This window comes from Oncorhynchus mykiss, chromosome 22, assembly GCF_057628025.1.
Source record: "Oncorhynchus mykiss isolate SJ-2025 chromosome 22, ASM5762802v1, whole genome shotgun sequence".
Classification (NCBI taxonomy): Eukaryota; Metazoa; Chordata; class Actinopteri; order Salmoniformes; family Salmonidae; genus Oncorhynchus; species Oncorhynchus mykiss.
Window position 1 is genome coordinate 14841595 of NC_143043.1, and position 20860 is coordinate 14862454.

The following is a 20860-nucleotide window of genomic DNA, read 5'->3' on the forward strand; positions in this document are numbered from 1 at the left end:
GTAACATTTGACAGTTGAGTTTAGGCATTGTTTATTCCAAAATTAGAAAGCTTTAAGGCAAACAGACAGAAGTGAACAGTAGATAAAAAGCGACATGTGAGAGAGCAGCTGAGACCCACCGGACCCTGAGCCTTAAACTGGGGATCTCAGGCTCAGGTTTGAATGATACATCGGTGCAGGTTTTCGTAACTTGTGCAATAATATGAAAAATAAGAGAGCGTTTGGGAAAACATTCCTTAAAGCTGGCCCTTGGTCAGCCACAGCACTAGTCTTCCATGCCCCAGAGGACCAATGTGCCATCTGTAAGGTCTGAGGATCCCAACTGCACTCTTGATTAACACATGCATAATATCCTTTTTTTTTTTTGTACTGCATCTGTCTGCCTAAGCACCATGGTATCGATTTCAGTTCCATGTGATTGTGTTAAGCATAGTGTACTGGATTGTGCACTTGAAAGTGACATCTATGCTACTATTATAAATGATTACAAAACATAACACTGTGGCAAAACTGGACTTGTTTGTAGAAAATTAGAGTACTGCAATCTATTAACTGAGATCAAGTACATATCAATATATTTGAATTTCAAAGAACTGTGATTGACAATGTAACATTACTATGCCTTAGCCAAGTCAGTGTCCTGCATTTTAGCTTCCTTCTGACTAATTTCACTATAGGTAGTATATAGCTTCATCTAGTTAAGCTTTCTGTGCTAGAGTTCTTTAAACAAAAAGACCTAAACCAGGCCCTTTTCAGATCTGGCGTTTAAAACCAATAGACATTTTGTTTCTCATTCGTCTTAAATATTTAGAAAACTTAATCGGACCCTGGTAAATAGGGCAACTAGCTTAAATAACGAACCATTTTGTACAAACATTCCATACAAAACAAGAGAACACGAACCCCAAAACATATACTTATGTTCGTATATAAAAATAAGCATCTCCCTTTTTTCTCACGGGCTCTGTTGGGCCTATATAGCTTGGCAGCTTGTAGTCCTAAAAAATGAAAGGAGTTAGCATTTTCTACCTCTGGTTTGTTAGGCATTCCTATGGGGGGGAATAATGTGGTTTTGGGGATAAATGCTGAAAATGAGGTCTGAGGTTAATACAGGCTCAGGAGGTCTTATACATTTTGTTCTATGAGATAATATCAGTCAGTTAACATGACCTTTATGAATTATGAAGTCTTCGTGCTTAAAATATCAGTTGCTAACGAGTAGCCAACTGTCAGAGAAATGGAACTACAGTAATAGCCAAATTCTTCGTCACACCTTCTGCTTTACCAGCTTGGATGGTAACGTTATATTGTTTTGGTCCAGTCTGCAACATATCTCTTCAGCGAGAGTGTGCAGTTTTAGTTTCCCAGAACAATGTTGTCCAGAGACCACTTTGGCCCAGCTGATAAGGTAAGCTAAAAGGCTGAACACACCGCTCGCGTCGTAAAATACATTTTGAAATCTGTTCTTCAATTGCACCCACGCTGCTCGCGCGCGCCAAAGAGCGTCTGCGTTGCCATGGGCTAAAATAGACGTCATTCCAATTTGTGATGCAGATCGCGCTGCAAGTTCTGCCTCTCCCATCTCATTGGTTTATAGACCAGGTACCCACTTGCCATCTCCTCATTGGTTATACCCACGTGGGTGACCGACAGACGAACAAGGTCAGTGACAGTAATGCACCTTAATTTATTAAAGTTGCCAGTCGCAATATAAAGTAATGAGAAGAAAAGGCCTGGAAGGAAGAGAGATGACTGGAAACGATTCGGTTGACCGTTTGTGTGGATTCATTGGTGGAGTAGAGGACCTTGTGCATTTCAGGTAAAATAACAACTCTGTTTATATCCCAGGACAAATTAGCTAGCAACAGCAAGCTAGCTGAATTTCCATAATGTTTAATGCTTTTTCAACCTGTCCCCAAATGTTATATAATTGGTTAAGAATTTGTTTTGATATTTTAAGCTGCGTGTCGTGCTCGCGTTTGGTGTGGGGGGGGACAATACATTTATGCATGATGGTGCACCGCACAGCCGGTTTAGGTTCCGTGTATGTTATATTTTTACATCAAAGGCATTTGACCAAAGGTGTACATTAAAAAAAAAACGTATTACATAAATGCCATAAAGAAAACAGTGATGTTTGCTGATATCTCAAAGAACAAAATGTTTAAGATCTCTTAAGCTTGTTTACCACGTACCTTATTTTCGGCATTTAACAACAATTTCCCCCATAGGCGTTGGCCAACGAGCCATGGCGGAGTTAACCTCCCATTAGTGCCTACAAAACGATGCTATTGCTCTCTAGAGACCCATTTCCCTGGCGTGTCATGAAAAGTTGGGCACGAAATTACTCGTCAGATACCTTGTTTGCCATACAGTGGATACGATCACATCCACCTTAAAATGCAGCTTGTGCAAGTTAACAATTTGTTGTCTATAGCCATCAGTCTTGAGTGTTTTCATGGTCATCCCAAACTCACTGTTTAAATGTGTTAAGTTCCTGACATCAGCGTTAGCTATCCTGCTACAGAGCTTTTTAATGTTAAACGAAGTTTCATGGTAAACAGAAAATGGCTCTATAGGGCCAGTCTGTAAGCCTGAGAGTCAGTCATGATCAGAGTGGGTAAAAGTCACAGGCATGCAAAGTGAACAAAACAAACCATTACTTGAAACTTGGCAGCCAAAAGCAGATTAAATGGAAAAATAAGAATCATTCAACATTTATTAACGGAGTACAAACGTAATTTTTTAAAACACTTCATGATTTGTTTTAGCTGCGTCTGTTCTTTTTGTCTTTTGGAGCGTAGAATTATACAAAAAAAGTGCACTCGCCTACAGACTACGTAGTGAAAAACAGTTTCTGAAATGAAACTTCTCACACACAGCGCACTCCGTTCAATAAATGGACATCAGGAGTGCTCCCGTATATCTTGTGGTTGTGCTGTGTAAACTGATTTAGAGTGTGTGCACGTGCAATGCAATATCAGTCTATCTACAGTACATACATGATCTGAGCCGCCATTAATTTTTTTTTTTGCATAACATTGATCTGATTTTGTGCTAGTGTGTGTGTGCACACTTCATTAGCAGCCTACATCATTCAATATCAGTCTGCATACATCATGTATGTTTGTTGTGGAAGGCCTGAATTACCATATTTTCAACGCAGCATACAACGTTTGTTTTTGTGTGTGAGTCACAGGAAGTTGGTGGCACCTTAATTGGGGCGAACGGGCTTCTGGTAATGACTGGAGCGGAATCGGTGGAATTGTATCAAATAAATTAGCCTGGTTTGCAGGTGTTTGATGCCATTCCATTTTCTCCATTCCAGCCATTATTGAGCTGTCCTCCCCTCAGCAGCCTCCTGTGGTGATTGTATACAGTACGCCTGTGTGTGTCCTACTGCAGGGAGTCACTGTTGTCCAGGCCCAGCCCAGTCATCTCATCATCGTCCCTGCTGTCTCCTGATTCGTCCTCGCTGTGCCCGCCGATTATCACTTGCTGCACGGCCAGCGTGGCGCCGTCTGAAGTCAGGCTCTGGAGACCCTCCACACTCATTGTCACCATGGTGCCTGGGGAACAGGCAACCAGGAGAGGACACATCAGCGACATTACATTTAGTCTCTTATTGAGAAAGAAGTTGCTTTACCAGGAGAGCCTTGACTTTGCCTTGTGACTGAATTCGCCTTGTGGCTATCATTCCCAATACAGTAAGCTCTCTTGTGCCTAGTTGCTTTAAAAACAAGTATAGCCAACAGCTCTAGCAACTCGCAATACACAGCAGTGCTGATCCAATGAGCAGTGTAGCAAGCAAGTAGCCATATGTACCGTCTGCCATCTGGACCTGTTGTTGGGTCATCCCCGTGGCGATGGAGTCAGGCCAGAAACGCTGTAGCGGCCGGTTCGGAAGCGGTTTCTTGGTTTTGGCCGTCTCCGAAGAGCTGGCGTCAAGCATGGGCTGCAGGATCCGCCTCCGCGCATTGATGAACCTGGAACGGAAGGAGAGATTGGACCCATCATGAGAAGGGGAACGAGTGTTGACCAATCACTTAAGGGAATTGAAGAGTTTGAAACATTACTTGAGGTTCCCTCTAAGAGAAGTCGTTCTGTCATTTCATGCACTTAGGTGGTTATTCATGGTAGTATGGCATGGGTTCATGTAACTCACCAGTTGTTGACCTGGAGGAGGCTCAGGTTAGTTTGGGTAGCGATCTGCTTCTTCTCATCCTCTGTGGGGTATGGGTGCTATGGAAACAAAACAATTAAATATAACAGTAATTACGTAGGGCAAGATTAAAACACTGCAAGCCAACCAAATCATTCCAGGTTGTAACACATAGAGTTGGCCTGTGTTCTACTCACCCCGATGTGCTGGAAGAGCCAGGAGCGCATGACGTTGGTCGCTTGTTTGGGAAGGACGCCACGCTTGTTCTTGGACGAGCTGTCGTTGTGGCCGAAGAAGCTCAGGTCCTGGTTGAGCTGCAGCTGAAGCTGCAAGAGAGGCGGTTACATTAGCACACTCTTCAGCAGGCAGTAAATGTCAACCTTTTATGTTTTAGTCCAGACAAATGTCTTACCTGTGTGTTCTGAATGTGTATAGTCTGGGGAGAGAGCGTCTGTGACACCAACTGACCCTGTGAGTTGACTACTGTGACAGGCTGGTACACTGCGCCACCTGGAGGACACGCACACGTAAGGGCTGCAAACAGACCACTTTAAACTGCAGGTACAGAGAAAGACTGAAACCAGCTGGTACACTAACAGTCCTATTGAGCTGATGGCGGTGAGCAGTGGTGGTTGGTGTATGCCAGGGTGACATACCTGCCATAACCTGTATGGGGTTGACTGTTACGTTGCCTTGCCGCAGGGCTGACGCTGCCACCACAATCCCCTGGGGACTGAGGGTTCCTTTGAAAGAGCTGGAGGTCTGCACAACACACACAGAGAACACACACACAGGTGAGTTAAACACTATTCCGCCATGGGGCGGTAGGGTAGCCTAGTGGTTAGAGCATTGGACTAGTAACCAAAAGGTTGCAATTTCAGATCCCCCCCAGCTGACAAGGTACAAATCTGCCGTTCTGCCCCTGAACAGGCAGTTAAGTTAACCCACTGTTCCGTCATTGAAAATAAGAATTTGTTCTTAACTGACTTGCCTAGTTAAATAAAGGTAAACTGAGCCTTCATTTTTTTTTTTTTTTTTACCTTATCAGGTGTATATGCTACATAGGGTGTGTCTGTGGTGGGTGTATAGCACGAGTGTACGGTGGTATGTACATTGGGGCAAAAAAGTATTTAGTCAGCCACCAATTGTGCAAGTAATCTCCCTCAATCTGGGGCTCCACGTAAGATCTCACCCCGTGGGGTCAAAATGATCACAAGAACGGTGAACAAAAAACCCAGAACCACACGGGGGGACCTAGTGAATGACCTGCAGAGAGCTGGGACCAAAGTAACAAAGCCTACCATCAGTAACACACTACGCCGTCAGGGGCTCAAATCCTGCAGTGCCAGACGTGTCCCCCTGCTTACGCCAGTACATGTCCAGACCCGTCTGAAGTTTGCTAGAGAGCATTTGGATGATCCAGAAGAAGACTGGGAGAATGTCATATGGTCAGACGAAATCAAAATATAACTTTTGGTAAAAACTCAACTCCTCGTGTTTGGAGGACAAAGAATGCTGAGTTGCATCCAAAGAACACCATACCTACTGTGAAGCATGGGGGTGGAAACATCATGCTTTGGGGCTGTTTTTCTGCAAAGGGTCATGTATCGTGAGATTTTGAGTGAAAACCTCCTTCCATCAGCAAGGGCATTGAAGATGAAACGTGGCTGAGTCTTTCAGCATGACAATGATCCTAAACACACCGCCCGGGCAACGAAGGAGTGGCTTCGTAAGAAGCATTTCAAGGTCCCGGAGTGGCCTAGCCAGTCTCCAGATCTCAACCCCATAGAAAATCTTTGGAGGGATTTGAAAATCCGTGTTGCCCAGCAACAGCCCCAAAACATCACTGCTCTAGAGGAGATCTGCATGGAGGAATGGAGTGGAGGAATGGACCAAAATACCCGCAACAGTGTAAAGACTTACAGAAAACGTTTGACCTCTTGTCATTGCCAACCAACGGTATATAACAAAGTATTGAGAAACTTTTGTTATTGACCAAATACTTATTTTCCACCATAATTTGCAAATAAATTCATTAAAAATCCTACAATGTGCTTTTCTGGATTTTTTTCCCTCATTTTGTCTGTCATTTATTTATTTTATTTTACCTTTATTTAACTAGGCAAGTCAGTTAAGAACAAATTCTTATTTTCAATGACGGCCTAGGAACAGTGGGTTAACTGCCTGTTCAGGGGCAGAACAACCGATTTGTACCTTGTCAGCTCGGGGGTTTTGAACTTGCAACCTTTCGGTTACTAGTCCAACTCTCTAACCACTAGGCTACCCTGCTGCCCCATAGTTGAAGTGTACCTATGATGAAAATTACAGGCCTCATCTTTTTAAGTGGGAGAACTTGCACAATTGGTGGCTGACTAAATACTTTTTTGCCCCACTGTGTGTGTGTGTGTGTGTGTGTACCTGGGTCTTGGTGGGAGAGTAGCCCTGTCCAGGTGAGTAGGGGCTGCCAAGCTCTCCACTCAGCATGGTCTCGCTGTTCATCTTGGTCTTGAGGCAGGCGATGTAGCGGCTGCAGAAGTCTTTACAAAGGTCACTCACCTTCTCCAGCTCTAGCAGGTGGATCCGCAGCACCTGGATGGCCTTCACCATCTGGATTCAAAGGTGAGGGAGGAGGAGTTAGCAGAAGCAAGGACGTTTGCACTAGAAATGGCATGTATGTTGTTTGTAGTGTTACGTAGTACATTCATTATTCCACTAGTAGCTACTTTGGTATAAGGCCTTTGTCATGCTGTGTGTGTGTAATGTGTACCCAACTTGCTTTATTAACCCTTTGACATGAAACAGTAGCTCACTTTGATGCGCTCAATACGGAAGTGGTCCGATGAAGCGGATGCTAAGATACAGGACTGTTTTGTTAGCACAGACTGGAATATGTTCCGGGATCCATCTGATAACATTGAAGATTTTCCACATCAGTCCCCGGCTTCATTAATATGTGCAACAACGACGTCGACCCCAGTGACCAATCAGAAGCCATATCCCAACTAGAAGCCATGGATTACAGGCAACATCCGCACTGAGCTAAAGGCTATAGCTGCCGCTTTCAAGGAGTGGGACACTAATCCGGACACTTATAAAATGGGATTGCGTTTATAAATGGTATCATCCCTCCCACAAACTCCACTGGCTCCCAGTTCAATATATGATCATTTTCAAATTGCTTAGGCTCACCTACAGAGCACTAAATGGACTGGTGACCACATACCTTACCGACCTCCTGCACCCCTACACTCCCACCTGTTCACTGCTTCTCTGACACTGGCCTCCTCACCATCCCTCGCTAGTCTAGTTCACTTACATGGGTAGTCTGTCATCATCTTTAGTGTTCTCCATGCGCAGTCTCATGTTTACTGTACTTTTATACACAATGCATTCGGAAAGTGTTCAGACCCCTCGACTTTTTCCACTTTGTTACATTTTTCACATCAATCTACACAATATACCCCCCAATGACGAAGCAAAAACAGGTTTAGACATTTTAGGAAATGTATTAAAAAAACCTGAAATATGACATTTACGTAAGTATTCAGACCCTTTACTAAGTACTTTGTTGAAGCACCTTTGGCAGCGATTACAGCCTCAAGTCTTCTTGGGTATGACGCTACAAGCGTGGCACACCTGTATTTGGAGTTCCTCTCAAGCGCTGTCAGGTTTTCAGGTCTCTACAGAGATGTTCCATCAGGTTCAAGTCCAGGCTCTGGCTGGGTCACTCAAGGACATGCGGAGACTTGTCCCGACGCCACCTCTACGTTGTCTTGGCTGTGTGCTTAGGGTGATTGTCATGTTGGAAGGTGAACCGTTGCCCCAGTCTGAGGTCCTGAGTGCTCTGGAGCAGGTTTTCATCGATCTCTATTTTGCTCTGTTCATCTTTCCTTTGATCTTGACTGGTCTCTCAGTCCCTGCTGCTGAAAAACACCCCCCCCCCCCCCAGCATGATGCTGCCACCACTGTAGGAATGGTGCCAGGTTTCCTCCAGATGTGACACTTGCCATTTAGGCCAAAGAATTCTATCTTGTTTCTCATGGTCAGAGTCCTTTTGGTGCCTCTTGGCAAACTCCCAGCGGCCTGCCATGTGATTCTTACTGAGAAGTGGCTTCCGTCTGGCCACTCTACCATAAAGGCCTGATTGGTGAAGTGCTGCAGAGATGGTTGTCCTTCTGGAAGGTTCTACCATCTCCACCGATGAATACTAGAGCTCTGTCAGAGTGACCATCTGGTTCTTGGTCACCTCTCTGACCAAGGCCCTTCTCCTCCGATTGCTCAGTTTGGCCAGACGGACAGTTCTAGGAAGGGTCTTGGTGGTTCCAAACTTCTTCCATTTAAGAATGATGGAGGCCACTGTGTTCTTGGGGACCTTCAATGCTACAGAAATGTTTTGGTACCCTTCCCCAGACCTGTGCCATCGACACAATCCTGTCTCGGAGCGCTACAGACAATTCCTTCGAACTCATGGCTCGGTTTTAGCTCTGACTTGCACTGTCAACTGTGGGACCTTTATATAGACAGGTGTGTGCCTTTCCAAATCATGTCCAATCAATTGAATTTACCACAGGTGGACTCCAAGTTGTATAAACATCTCAATGATAAATGAAAACTGGATGTCGCTGAGCTCAATTTCGAGTCTCCTAGCAACAGGTCTGAATAGTTACCTTATTTAGGTATCTGTATTTTTTATATATTTGCAAAAAAAGTAAACGGTTTGCTTTGTCATTATGGGGTATTGTGATTGACAATGATTTTTGTTTAATACATTTTAGAATAAGGCGGTAACATTACAAAATGTGGAAAAAGTCAAGGGGTCTGAATACTTTCTGAATACACTGTACTTTAATTAATGGGATTTTATTGCTTTTTATCCTACTGATTTTCTTGTGTATGTAAAGGGACTTTGGGTGTTGTGAAAAGTGTTTAAAATAAAATGTATTATTATTATTACAAGAAATCCCACTAAGACACCTTAGTCCCCTGTGCCCAAGAACGCCAACGGTAACCTGCCTAAATGACAACCACTCCAATAGCGCTCACATTTTGTAGCCATGAAATGCTTTGAAAGGTTGGTCATGGCTCACATCAACACAGTCATCCAAGACACCCTGGACCCACTCCAATCCACATACCACTCCAACAGATCCACAGATAACGCAATCTCTATTACACTCAACACTGCCCTCTCCCACCGGGACAAGAGGAACACATATGTGAGAATGCTGTTAATTGACCACAGCTCAGCATTCAACACCATAGTGCCCGCCAAGCTCATCACTATGCTCTGTACCCTGGGACTGAACACCTCCCTCTGCAACTGGATGCTGAACTTTCTGACAGCGTAGGCAAGAACACATCTGCCACACTGAGCCTCAGGGGTGTGTGTGTGTGCTTAATAGTGCTGATCGATTTTAACCAATTTAAAAAAAAAAAACGATTAAAAAGTTAACTGACTGATGTCGGTTCAATTATTTGAATTTCATTTCGTTCAGTTATTTTCTTTCTCTGGGAGCTCAATGCGCACATTGCACAGTTTCTCTAGAGAATAAATCAGATCAAGCCTGAACTGTGCCATGTAGTAGGAAGTTGTAGTTTCCAACAGGCCAATATTCTACATAATTACCAAGTTTTCTGTGCTAAACTAACTGCAATGACCATAATCCAACGCCGCCTACTTGTCCAGTCTAGTAATTTTACTCCTTCTACGTTAGGTTAATGTGCTGTCACTACCATCATGGGACATTTGATTTAGTCTGTGTTTCAGCATTCAACCCACATAATGCATAGTACATTTAATGTAAAAAAATAAAATTTGAAACACAAAAACCATGATTCTCTTTTAATAATTGAACAGAAACCGAACAGACCTCAAACACTAATCGCTCAGCACTAGTGCTTAGTTCCCTCCTGTACTCACTGTTCCCCCAGGACAACAACCTATCCCTCAACAGCAAAACAAAAGTAGATCATTGTAGACTACAGGAAATGGAGGGCCAAGCCCGCCCACATCCACTTCGGCAGGGCTGTAGTGGAGTGGGTCAAGAGCTTCAAGTTCTTCTGTGTACACATCACTAAGGAATTATCACGGTACAAACAAAGACGGAGAACTCGGGAGACTGAAAAGATTTGGCATGAGCCCTCAGATCCTCAAAGTTATACAGCTGCACCATTGAGAGCATACTGACTGGCTGCATCACCGCTTGGTATGGAACTGCTTGGCATCCGACTGCAAGGCGTTAGAGGGTAGTGCGAACGGCCCAGTACATCACTGGGGCCAATCTCCCTGCCATCCAAAACCTCTATACCAGGCGGTGTCAGAGGAAGGCCCTAAAAATTGTTAGACTCCAGCCACCCAAGTCATAGTGTTCTCTCCGCTGCCGTAGGGCAAGCAGTAACAATGTACCAAGTTTGGAACCAACAAGACCCTGAACAGCTTCTGCCCCAAGACATAAGACTGATAGTTTGTTTAATGGTTAATCATCTCTTTTCTCTCTACGTTGTTGGGAAGGGCCTGAAAGTAAGCATTTTACTGTTTGTCTACAGCTGCCGTTTACGAAGCATGTGACAAATAAAATGTGATTTGACATTCGATGTGTCAATTGCAGATATTTTGTGAATAGTGTCACTAGAGGTCATAGTGATGCAAAATCATTCAGAGTATTGACAGCAGACGAGGAAGCTGACCAGATTGTCGAGGTCAGGATCCTCGCTGAAGAATGCTTTGCCCTCTTTCTCCTGGCTGCAGACAAAGTTCTCGATATCCACGTCAAAGCTGGCTGACGTGATGCAGTCTGAGCCCTGTGTCGACTGCTCACATTTCTCAAAGAGCAGGGCCAGGAGAGGAAACAAGGGATGCCTGCCACACACACACAAAGAAAAACATTACCAAATTGCTACTATCTACAGTTGTCACATGTTGCCATTTCTACCCCATACTTTTATTTAGGTAGGGCACATAAGCCCGATCATCGTAGACTGCCATCGTCACTAACATTATCCTGATTAAAAGTAGTTGAGGGGGTCGCTTGACTAAAGTTTTGGCAGGGGGCCAACAGTTAGGAGGTGTACCGGTATATGGAGGCCTTATCTTCATCAAAGGGTGTCTGGGGTTCAGTGGGGGCAGGACTGGAGGCTGCAGCCAACCTCTCCTCACTGAACTTCTGATCATGATCAGCATCACTCTCCTTCTGCTCCACACCCTGCATGAGGAGAGGAGAGATCACAGCAGAGTAAGGAGCAATAGTGGTGGACAGGTAAAGCTCAGAACCCTTCCTCAACAATAAGGCATGAGAAGATTGTAAATGCCAACAAGACCAATAGGTTTAGGTACTAAAAATGATCATAATAAAATGCCATTTACCAGACGCTTTTATCCAAAGCGACTTAGTCATGTGTGCATACATTTTACATATGGGTGTCCCAGGAATCAAACCAACTGTAAGCACCATGCTCGACCAACTGAGCTACAGAGGACCACTGAGTACTTCAGTACAAAATGGAAAGGATATAGCCTATCTTAACAATTCTAAAATTGGTGGATGATGCAGAAGTGTCCTGGCCATGGCAGTATCTCTTTGGTCAGTGCCAGAATAGAAAGATGGGTGGTGGCATATCATATTTAACAGTTATTGATAGCCATGCCAAGCTTTAACTTGTGCTGCTTTATTCAGATTGTCAGTCACATTCATTGATTGGAAGCCAACTTGCTCCACCTCTTCTGCTTTTACACCATGACTTTGAAAGCAAATGCACTAAAAAATACTTTTCCTAGAGCTGAAAAATTCATACCCCTTGACTTTTTCCACATTTTGTTGATACAGCCTGAATTTAAAATGGATTGAATGTAGATGTGTCACTGATCTACATTCAATACCCCATAATGTAAAACTAGAATTATGTTTTTAGACATTTTTACAAATTACTAAAAAGTGAAAAGCTGAAATGTCTTGAGTCAATAAGTATTCATCCCTTTTATGGCAAGTCTAAATAACTTCAGGAGTAAAAATGTGCTTAACAAGTCAGATAATGAGTTGCGTGGATTCACTGTGTGCAATAATAGTGATTTTTGAATGACTACCTCAACAATGTACTGTGTGCACATACAATTATCTGTAAGGTCCCTCAGTCGAACAGTAAATTTCAAAGAGGTTCAACCATAAAAACCAGGGAGGTTTTCCCAATGCCTTGCAAATGTTTTATTTCATTTTTTAAATTTAACCTTTATTTAACTAGGCAAGTCAGTTAATAAGAATAAATTCTTATTTACAATTACGGCCTACCCCAGCCAAACCCTAACGACGCTGGGCCAATTGTGCACCGCCCTATGGGACTCCCAATCACGGCCGGTTGCGATACAGCCTGGAATCGAACCAGGGTCTGTAGTGATGCCTCTAGCACTGACATGCAGTGCCTTAGACCGCTGCGCCACTCGGAAAGGGCACCTATTGGTAGATGGATAAAAAAGCAGACATTGAATATCCCTTTGAGCATGGTGAAGTTATTAATTACATTTTGGATGGTGTATCAATACACTCAGTCACTACAAAAATACAGGCATCCTTAACTCAGGTGACGGAGAGGAAGGGAACCACTCAGGGATTTCACCATGAGACCAATGGTGATCTTAAACCAATTACAGAGTTAAATGGCTGTGATTGGAGAGAACTGAGGATGGATCAAAAAATGTGTAGTTACTCCACAAAACAAACCTAAATGAGAGTGAAAAGAAGGAAGCATGTACAAATATAAAAATATTCCAAAACATGCATCCTGTTAGCTATTAGGTACTAAAGTAATACTGCAAAACATTTGGCAAAGAAATTAACTTTTTGTCCGGAATACAAAGCATTATGTTTGGGGCAAATCCATCAATGATGGTCTGCTTTCCAACAGACACTGGGAGACAAATCCACCTTTCCACAGGAAAATAACCTAAAACGCAGGGCCAAATATAACCTGGAGTTGCTTACCAAGACGACATTGAATGTTCCCAAGTGGTCTATTTACAGTTTTGACTTAAATGGCTGTCTAGCAATGATCAACTTCCAACTTGACAAGAGCTTGAAGAATTAAAAAAAAGAATAAAATGGGCAAATATTGTACAATCCTGGTTTGTAAAAGCTCTTAAGAGACTTACCGAGAAACACACACAGCTGTAATCTCTGCCGAAGGTGATTCTAACATGCATTGACAGGGGGTTGAATACTAATCAAAATGTTTTATTTTCCATTCATTACAAAATAATTCATTTTTCTTCCACTTTGACCTTGTGGTGTAGATCATTGACAAAAAGGACAAAAACTATTTTAAATCCCACTTTGTAACACAATGTGGATAGAGTCAAGGGGTGTGAATACTTTCTGAAGGCACTGTATATCCATCTCCTTGCCCATACATTTTGCAATACTAGTCATTCTAAATCCATTAATGACTCCATTAATGATACTTTGCCATTAACTGACCGATTAAACTTGTCAATTATCATCTCAAGAACTTCAAATCTTCCCTTCACCCACCCTTGTGGTTTTAGGCAGGTTTAAGTAGGCCTCAAATCGGAGCCTCAGACTAAATTTGTCCTTCTGACCCACCTGCTGCTCTCTCTTTGTGTACTTGTCCATGGAAACTGATTGGGCAGCCATCATTTTCACTGCAGATGCAACAAACACTGAAGCATTATAAGGATGTGGAGAGTTGGCGGACCTAGAAAGAGACATAAACCCACACATTTTTGAAAAGTAAAGACTATTACTGTATCAATGATGATGAATTATGATTATTCTAATGAAGGGCAAATATGAAAAACTGACTTCTAATTACAATGGTAGTACTGATATTGTATTGTGAATAGAGTAGGGTTGTGGTGGGAGAAAGTTGTTGCGCTTCAGTGAAAATCTATTTGAATGGTTCATGTAAATAGTTTTTCCTTCTGACAGAACAAATGCTATTAACATTTGATCGTTGTGATAGTCTAAATACCATAACATTCCACTTTTATACTTGGCTAAATGTCCATATTTCTATGAATGGAGCATTGCAAAGTTTGATTGCTCTGACAGAGGTGGTCTTCTACTTTACTTCAATACCATAAAAACTATATAATCGAGCTGCCTATTTGACTAACGTCTGTGTTCAAAGAGAATGGGACAACATGCATCGATCTCATGTCTCCATCCAGATGAAAGGCATTTGATGATTAGGGGAACACAATGTATCAAGTTTATTCACTTCCATTCGAATGTTTTGTTCACGTTTAACTTGTGTTCAGCAACATACCATACAATGTAGCGAATTGACAAGAAAGCGATGAAGGTCAAACATATCCGTCTATCATAATTAATGTTTACACACCCACCATGTTGAATTGACTTGCTTTTCTCATTACCCCGTGCTGGCGGCAACAAAGCTAGTTTGTAGGTGGTTAGTTAGCAAGCAAGGATCAGATTAGCTGTAAACCATATGAAGGAAGACGGTCGAGTGAGAATTCAGTCGAGAAAATTCCATTTTTGAGAACGTTAGCTACATAGAAAATGTTTACCTCTTCATATCCAGATTGTACGGTCGCTGGATGAAATAACACGCTGTAGCTATAGTAGGTCATTTACGAAAACAGCGAACGTAGCTAGGTCAGTAACGTTAGCTAATACATTTCAGTTTTATTTGACAATCTTTTCGAAAACCTCAAATTTATGTCAACTATAATATGCATCACCCCCTCTACGGCCGAGACACCCAGTGAAGCATCCTTGTTTTAAACGTAGGTTGACCACATTTACTCTAACGTAGCTAGCAGAAGTGCCATATTTATCAGCGGCGTTTGCTACGGATTCGCTAGCTAGCCGCGCGGGATAACAAACTGTTAGCTTAATGAAGTGCATATACACGCCTAGTTCATCCAATGTGTATGTACATTGTATTCCAGTATTATTACTGTTAATGTGTAAATATGTCTCTTTAATTTTAGATGGTTCTAAAATCCTGCCCACAACAGTCAAGCAAGCAAGGAACAGATGCCCTTCCCTTCCCCATTCGCACTTCTACTGATGGGGATAACGCTGGGGCCTCTCATCTAGCTCTCGCCCTTTATTTTCCAGAATCCTTCTCCGCCCAAAACGCGGACATATTTTTTCCTCTTGTAGATTTGCATCTTCCTTGGCTCCGGCCATCTATTCACTGCCAAATAAACTCCACTGGCCTGGCTGTGTCCCTAGCTTTAGCCCTAGGCATTTTTTCTTTGCGTCCCAGATTGTTTGATTGATAGGGAACAGAAAAATACGATTTTGAGTGACAGCTTACCTGAGTGCCAATCTTCGTCACACTGACAAGCGGCTGCAGCAATGGGGACTCGCAGTTGTCGCGCTGCGTCATCGCGTCTGGTCACGCAGGGTCATTTACTCATGAATATTTATAAAGTGGGAGTCGTCGTCTGGTGTGCCTTTTTCCTCGCCCATAGAATCTAGGCACGCGGCTGGTAGCATACAAGGCTAAATCTAAACCACTGCTGCTCTCTAGTTTTGTTCAATCCAAAATGAAAAGTCCGTATACCAATTACATTAATGTAATTAACTTGTCATTTACCAATACCCATCCTCCTCCCACATCAGTGGGTATTATTACACAGAATGCTGAGACTAGGTCATGTACTTTCAGGCCCAGAGTCATTCGGGAGTAATTCAAATAGACCGTAGAGTAAAAACATTTGCATGCACAGCACTATTCAAATGACCCCTAAGGTTAATCCCAGAAAATAAGAAATGTTAGATATTTTCTAACTTTATACAAGAGAAAAACCTCAAACATTACACAAATGTCAAAGCCTCATATCCCTTTCGTATAGTTTAATATCATACATTTCCTATAACAATTGCAAGCACGTCTTAGGGATCGTAAAGTAGAGGGGGAAATAATTCTTAAGACACCCGGGGCAGGTATGTTGGGCAGTGGGATCAGAGACATGGTGTCTGGGGATATGGGGTTGGGGTCATGTGGCCTGGTGTCCAGGCAGGCTGGGCCATCTCAGTGTCTGGGGGAGGGTCTGCCGGAGGAGGGCTGGGGCAGACGGTACTTGGCCATCTCCAGGTCCAGGTCTGCGAAGGTGTAATGGTTGTAGTTGTGGTGCTGGAGGTTCTTGTAAGTACTGTTGTCGAAAGACTCGGGGGCTGGCGCTGGAGGTGCCGCTGCCACCTCTTAAGGGGTTAGAACACAAAAACGGGTATAAGAGAAAGCACAGTAATATAGGTAACCTGGCTGACCAAGGGGCTGGAGTTTAGAAAAATAAAACCATAACTCAAAAAGATAGAAATAAGCAGTTTGCTGAATTAGTGAGTCCCTTTTGGTTTTTAGAGTCTTGTTCAGAACCCTATCAACCATCAAAACCTAGCAGAAAAACAGCACAGTGCTCCCTCCAACCCATTGTGTAAATCAAATTGAAGAATGACCGGGGTACTGCAGGCTACCATTACAAACCAAATTCCTTAACTTGCTCTGTGTGAGATTTTAAAATAAATCAGATCAAGAAACAAGTATTGGCACCAGGATTGTCTTCGAAATGTTGTTTTATTTACACTAAGACTGACATTTTTTCCATTCACTATAACGGGGATCCTGTTTTCTGCAAACAATGCCTGCAGTACCACAGTCAGCCTTGAACATTCATGGCTTCAAATGAGAGGGGGCAGTTGTTTTCCCCTAGCTGGGCCAAAGTTTGTATTTAAACTATTTTGAAGATACTGTTGGATTTTCCAAACTCGCCGCACTCTTGCCAAAGAGGTAGGCTCACACTGCTCATAATAGCATATGCACAGATCAAATACAAGGCATGAACTCTGATTAAGGTGTTTACATGTGCCAATAATGAAAATAAATTCCTACAAAATAAGGGTAAAGTGTTCACATGACTAATGCCAAACTAGAAGAAGACAAGGAACACCTCAATCTGCACAATGCAGGCAAGGCAATATAAAATACAATACATTGCTATGTAATTAACATTCTATATGCAAATATAGATCCTAAGTCCCAACTGGGAACCATCAGTGCAGAGGTAAATGCAAGTAGAGCAGGGCCGAGTTGAAACGCAGCATTTAACGCAAACATGCGTCATGCACTTGGATGAAGTAGCCAAAATTATCGTGTGAAATGAGGAGTCTACTTTCACTTTAAGAATTTTGCATTATACACGGCAAGAATACTAGCTAGAGCAAATTAAATGGCATAATAAAATGACTGGGAGAAAAAAAACAAAGCAAAAGCACTTATGTTAGGCACTTTAGAGTATTAACATTTAACAGTACGTGTTATGTTATGAAAAACAACATTTAGAAGAAATATAGCCATCTGTGGATGGAAAGGTCCACAGAGGAGAGAAATACAAGGGTTTTATGGAGGTGTGGTGTATACCCTCAGAAGCCTCAATCGGTACTGCATCAACCAGGGCCTCTGCAATCAGCTCCTCTCCTGCTTCAGTCACAACAAGGGCGGTGTCTACCAGCTCCTCCTCCGCAGCTTAATCTACCAGCTCCTCTGCGGCAGCTTCAACTGGGGCAGCTTCAGCAACAGCCTTGGCTGGTGCAGCTTCTGCTGCAGCTTCAACGGGGGCTCCCGATGCAGCTTCAATAGGAGTTCAGCGTCAACTTTTACAGGGGCAGCTTCAGATACTTGTTCTACTGCTCCTCGAGCCTTGTGGGCAGCTTTCATGACAGCTTCTGGAGTGGCTTCTAATGCAGCCGCGACTTCTGGAGTTGTCACTTCAACCTCTGGGGCAGCAGAGATCTTAGGGGCAGAGTCTACCAGCTCCTCAGAACTTGCAGCAGGGGCAGTTTCAGGGGCAACCTCCACGGCAGCTTCAGCTGGGGCTGCTTCCTGGACTGGAGCGGGGTCAACCAGCTCAGCACTTGCAACCACTAGTGTGGTCACGTGAACCTCTTCGGCTACAACTTCTGTTGCTTTTTCCTTATCTTCAGTAACGGCATCCAGAGTCACTGCAGGTGTAGCCACTCGCACAGCTTCAGCAATGGCCATAAATAAATCTACTAGGATTGCTGGTTTTACTTCAGACTTGTCGTCTGTGGAGGACGATTCAGCCGATGGGGCTCTGTGTTCAGTGAGGCAGCAGCAGCCACTCCGGGTGGTTCTGCAGAGAATGGAATGTCTTCTGGCGCGGGAGCTTCAGAACATACAGTAAAAACAATCTCAGCGACAGGGGGAGCAGCATCCACGATTCAGTGGCAACATCGATTACAGGTGAGGCAAAATCGATGGGAGCAGCAATGTTAGCGACTGGGGCAGGTTTGGCGACAGCCTCCGCTTCAACTGGGGCCTCTGTCATGACTGCTTCAATGGCAATAGCATGGGCGACTGCTGTGGCCTCAGCGACTGGTGCAACGGCTTCTACTACTGGTGTTTCTGGTGCTGCAGCGTCCTCTGCTAAAGGAGCTGCAGTCTCTGCAACACTCTTAGAAGCAGGAGAAGCCACCTCAACAACTGGAGAACTACATCGACAGCAGGACTAGCCATTTCTTCGGCCACAGCAGTTTTACAGGCGTAGCTTCGGCATGGCTTGTGGAAATGGGAGCTGGTTCTGCAGATGCGGAATCTGCAACTACTATTGTTTCGGCAGTGACAGGGCTAGCCACTGTTTCGATTTCACCTAGAGCCTGTGCTGGGAAAAGTCCTGAGGCTGAAAGCTTAACAGGAAGGCAAATGTGGTCTTGTAGGCTAGTAGTGCTGCCCTCTCTTCTGAGGCCTCTAGGGCTGAGCAAATGGTACAGGTTACATAAAACTACCAAACAACATACAGAAAACTCACCTAACCCCAATGGTTCTGTAGAACTACAGAAATACAATTGGCTTTAGAAAATGGTCATGATTTATCTGTAAGATTCCAGGAATTTGGTCATTGGAGTAAGTTTGTTGGCACATAGTTTGAATCATGGAGACAATCCTGGTGCCAAGTGTGGGCTATACCAGAGAGAGAAATGTCATTCAGGTTTAGCTACTCAGGGGAAAATAAGAAGGACCTAGCAATGGCATATAACGTAAACCAGTATTTCCCAACTCCAGTCCTTGAGTACCCAAATAGCACACATTTTACCCCAGACAAACACACCGGAGTCAACCTGTCAACTAAGTTAATCATTAAGCTGAAACAGGTGAGTTTGTATGGGGCTACAACAAAAAAATGTGTGCTGTTGGGGGTTATTGAGCGCAGGAGCGGAAAAATGGACAAACAAAAACCTGTGCTCTTACTTGCAGCCTTCGCCTTTTTAACAGCTTTCTTTGGCTCCTCCACCTTGGTGCAGAATGCAGCCACAGAGGGGCACCTCAAAAGGACCCAGCTCTCTCGCTGGAGAGCCTGCACAGAAATAAATGCATTCCATTGTAAATGCAGCGTTCATTAGCCTTGGTGTAAGTCTATTTCTGCCCTCCTTATGGAATTGTCATGCTGACCATGTATGGCTTGACAAACATATATGGGACCAGCCTAAGCACCCGTGCCCTGGCTCAGTTATTTAATGTGTTACCTAGCTATCATAATGAGCACGTCTTTTTTTTATTATGCATTATAAAATGTCATCACTACAATTTACGTCTAAATAAAAAGCCATAGGTGCAGCCAAGTCTCAAAACTTCAGCTAGCAGTCCAGCTCAGGTCAACAGGACCGGCGAAGTCGGTTGTTTAACAAAAATGTTTGGGGCTACGTTGATTACAAACCAATCATCTAACGAATAAGTTATTTCTGATATTACAACTGAAGAACAACATATTTAGACAATAACCAAAACATTTTACCTTGAGAGACCCCAGTCGTCCTAGCCAAAGTAAGGAAGTCGCCATTTTGGTGCTCCCTCTATTATTTTCCGTGGGGAAACCAAAGACGTGTACATACACATCATTGGCGTCTTTTCTTTTTTTCCTGTGTTTTTTTTTTTTTAATGGCGGTTGGCAACCGAAAGGTACATTACCGCCACCAACTAGACTGGATAGTATAAATCCATTACACTATGTGATTCAAAACGGGGAAAAATACTAATAAAATGATCCTGCCAACTAACCCTTCACTTAACAAAACTCACCGTTCCACTACCTTGCTTTCTTTGGCTCCTCCGCCTTGGGCGGGTGCAGGGTGCAGTTGCAGAGGGGCTCCTCAAAAGGCCAGAGCTCTCTTGCTGGAGAGCCTGCACAGAAATAAATAACATTCCATTGTTTTGTATTGTAAATGCAGCCTTCGTTAGCCTGGGTGTCTATTTCTGATCCTTTTCTGATCTACGCCAGGCCAACATCCACATATTGTGGCGAATAGCCTCTTCTTAGAAACCTAATGCGCATCTCCTACGGTGCAGTCTGAAAAACTGTCTTCTTAGAAGTCCTCTTTTTAATGGCTCAGGGTGGAAGCTGTCCCCCTGTAATATAGTATATCTGTCCGTTTCTTTTCTATACAGAGTTGTAAACAGGGTTCAATTTGATTTCTCAATCCACATATCGAGGTAATGAACACGTTGAGTGTCACATTCAATAGTGAATTTGAGATTGGGGTCAATGTCATTGAGTAGTGCCATAAAATCTGACAAAATCTTGTTCAGTTCCTTCCCATATGCAAAAAATGTCGTCAATATATCGATACCACTTCAGGACTTTATTCAAAATTGATTTTCGTTTTCATTATTAAAACGTTCTTCAAAAAGACCCGCATAAAGGTT

The 20860-nt window shown here is 43.3% G+C and overlaps 3 protein-coding genes and 1 long non-coding RNA gene across 11 annotated transcripts; 1 reads left to right on the plus strand and 3 right to left on the minus strand.

Moving 5' to 3' along the window:
* Positions 1-14: 14 nt before the first annotated feature.
* Positions 15-15544, minus strand: LOC110501410 (homeobox protein PKNOX1). 8 transcript variants are annotated; one of them, XM_036958752.2, is made up of 11 exons: positions 15458-15543; positions 13753-13864; positions 11234-11364; positions 10850-11021; positions 6581-6769; positions 4819-4924; positions 4575-4672; positions 4360-4488; positions 4166-4242; positions 3826-3986; positions 15-3569 (listed from the first exon to the last, which is right to left on the minus strand). In XM_036958752.2, the coding sequence occupies exons 2-11, from the start codon at positions 13804-13806 to the stop codon at positions 3397-3399; spliced, it is 1290 nt and encodes a 429-aa protein (XP_036814647.2). In that variant the 5' UTR covers positions 13807-13864; positions 15458-15543; the 3' UTR covers positions 15-3396. The 8 variants fall into 8 exon arrangements, with proteins under 8 accessions (XP_036814647.2, XP_036814648.2, XP_036814646.2 ...); XM_036958753.2 differs by having other exon boundaries at positions 15197-15478; XM_036958751.2 differs by having other exon boundaries at positions 13753-13811; positions 15197-15468.
* LOC149972810 (uncharacterized) lies at positions 14785-16335 on the plus strand. Its single transcript, XR_016490537.1, has 2 exons — positions 14785-14918; positions 15126-16335. It is a non-coding gene; the product is annotated as an uncharacterized LOC149972810 (long non-coding RNA).
* LOC110501411 (NADH dehydrogenase [ubiquinone] flavoprotein 3, mitochondrial) lies at positions 15985-20309 on the minus strand. Its single transcript, XM_021578961.3, has 3 exons — positions 19953-20309; positions 19409-19514; positions 15985-16347 (listed from the first exon to the last, which is right to left on the minus strand). The coding sequence occupies exons 1-3, from the start codon at positions 19995-19997 to the stop codon at positions 16178-16180; spliced, it is 321 nt and encodes a 106-aa protein (XP_021434636.1). The 5' UTR covers positions 19998-20309; the 3' UTR covers positions 15985-16177.
* On the minus strand, positions 16699-19098 carry LOC149972811 (uncharacterized). The gene has a single exon (XM_090215576.1). It carries the CDS (start codon positions 18179-18181, stop codon positions 17672-17674), a length of 510 nt encoding a protein of 169 aa, XP_090071702.1. The 5' UTR covers positions 18182-19098; the 3' UTR covers positions 16699-17671.
* Positions 20310-20860: the final 551 nt, after the last annotated feature.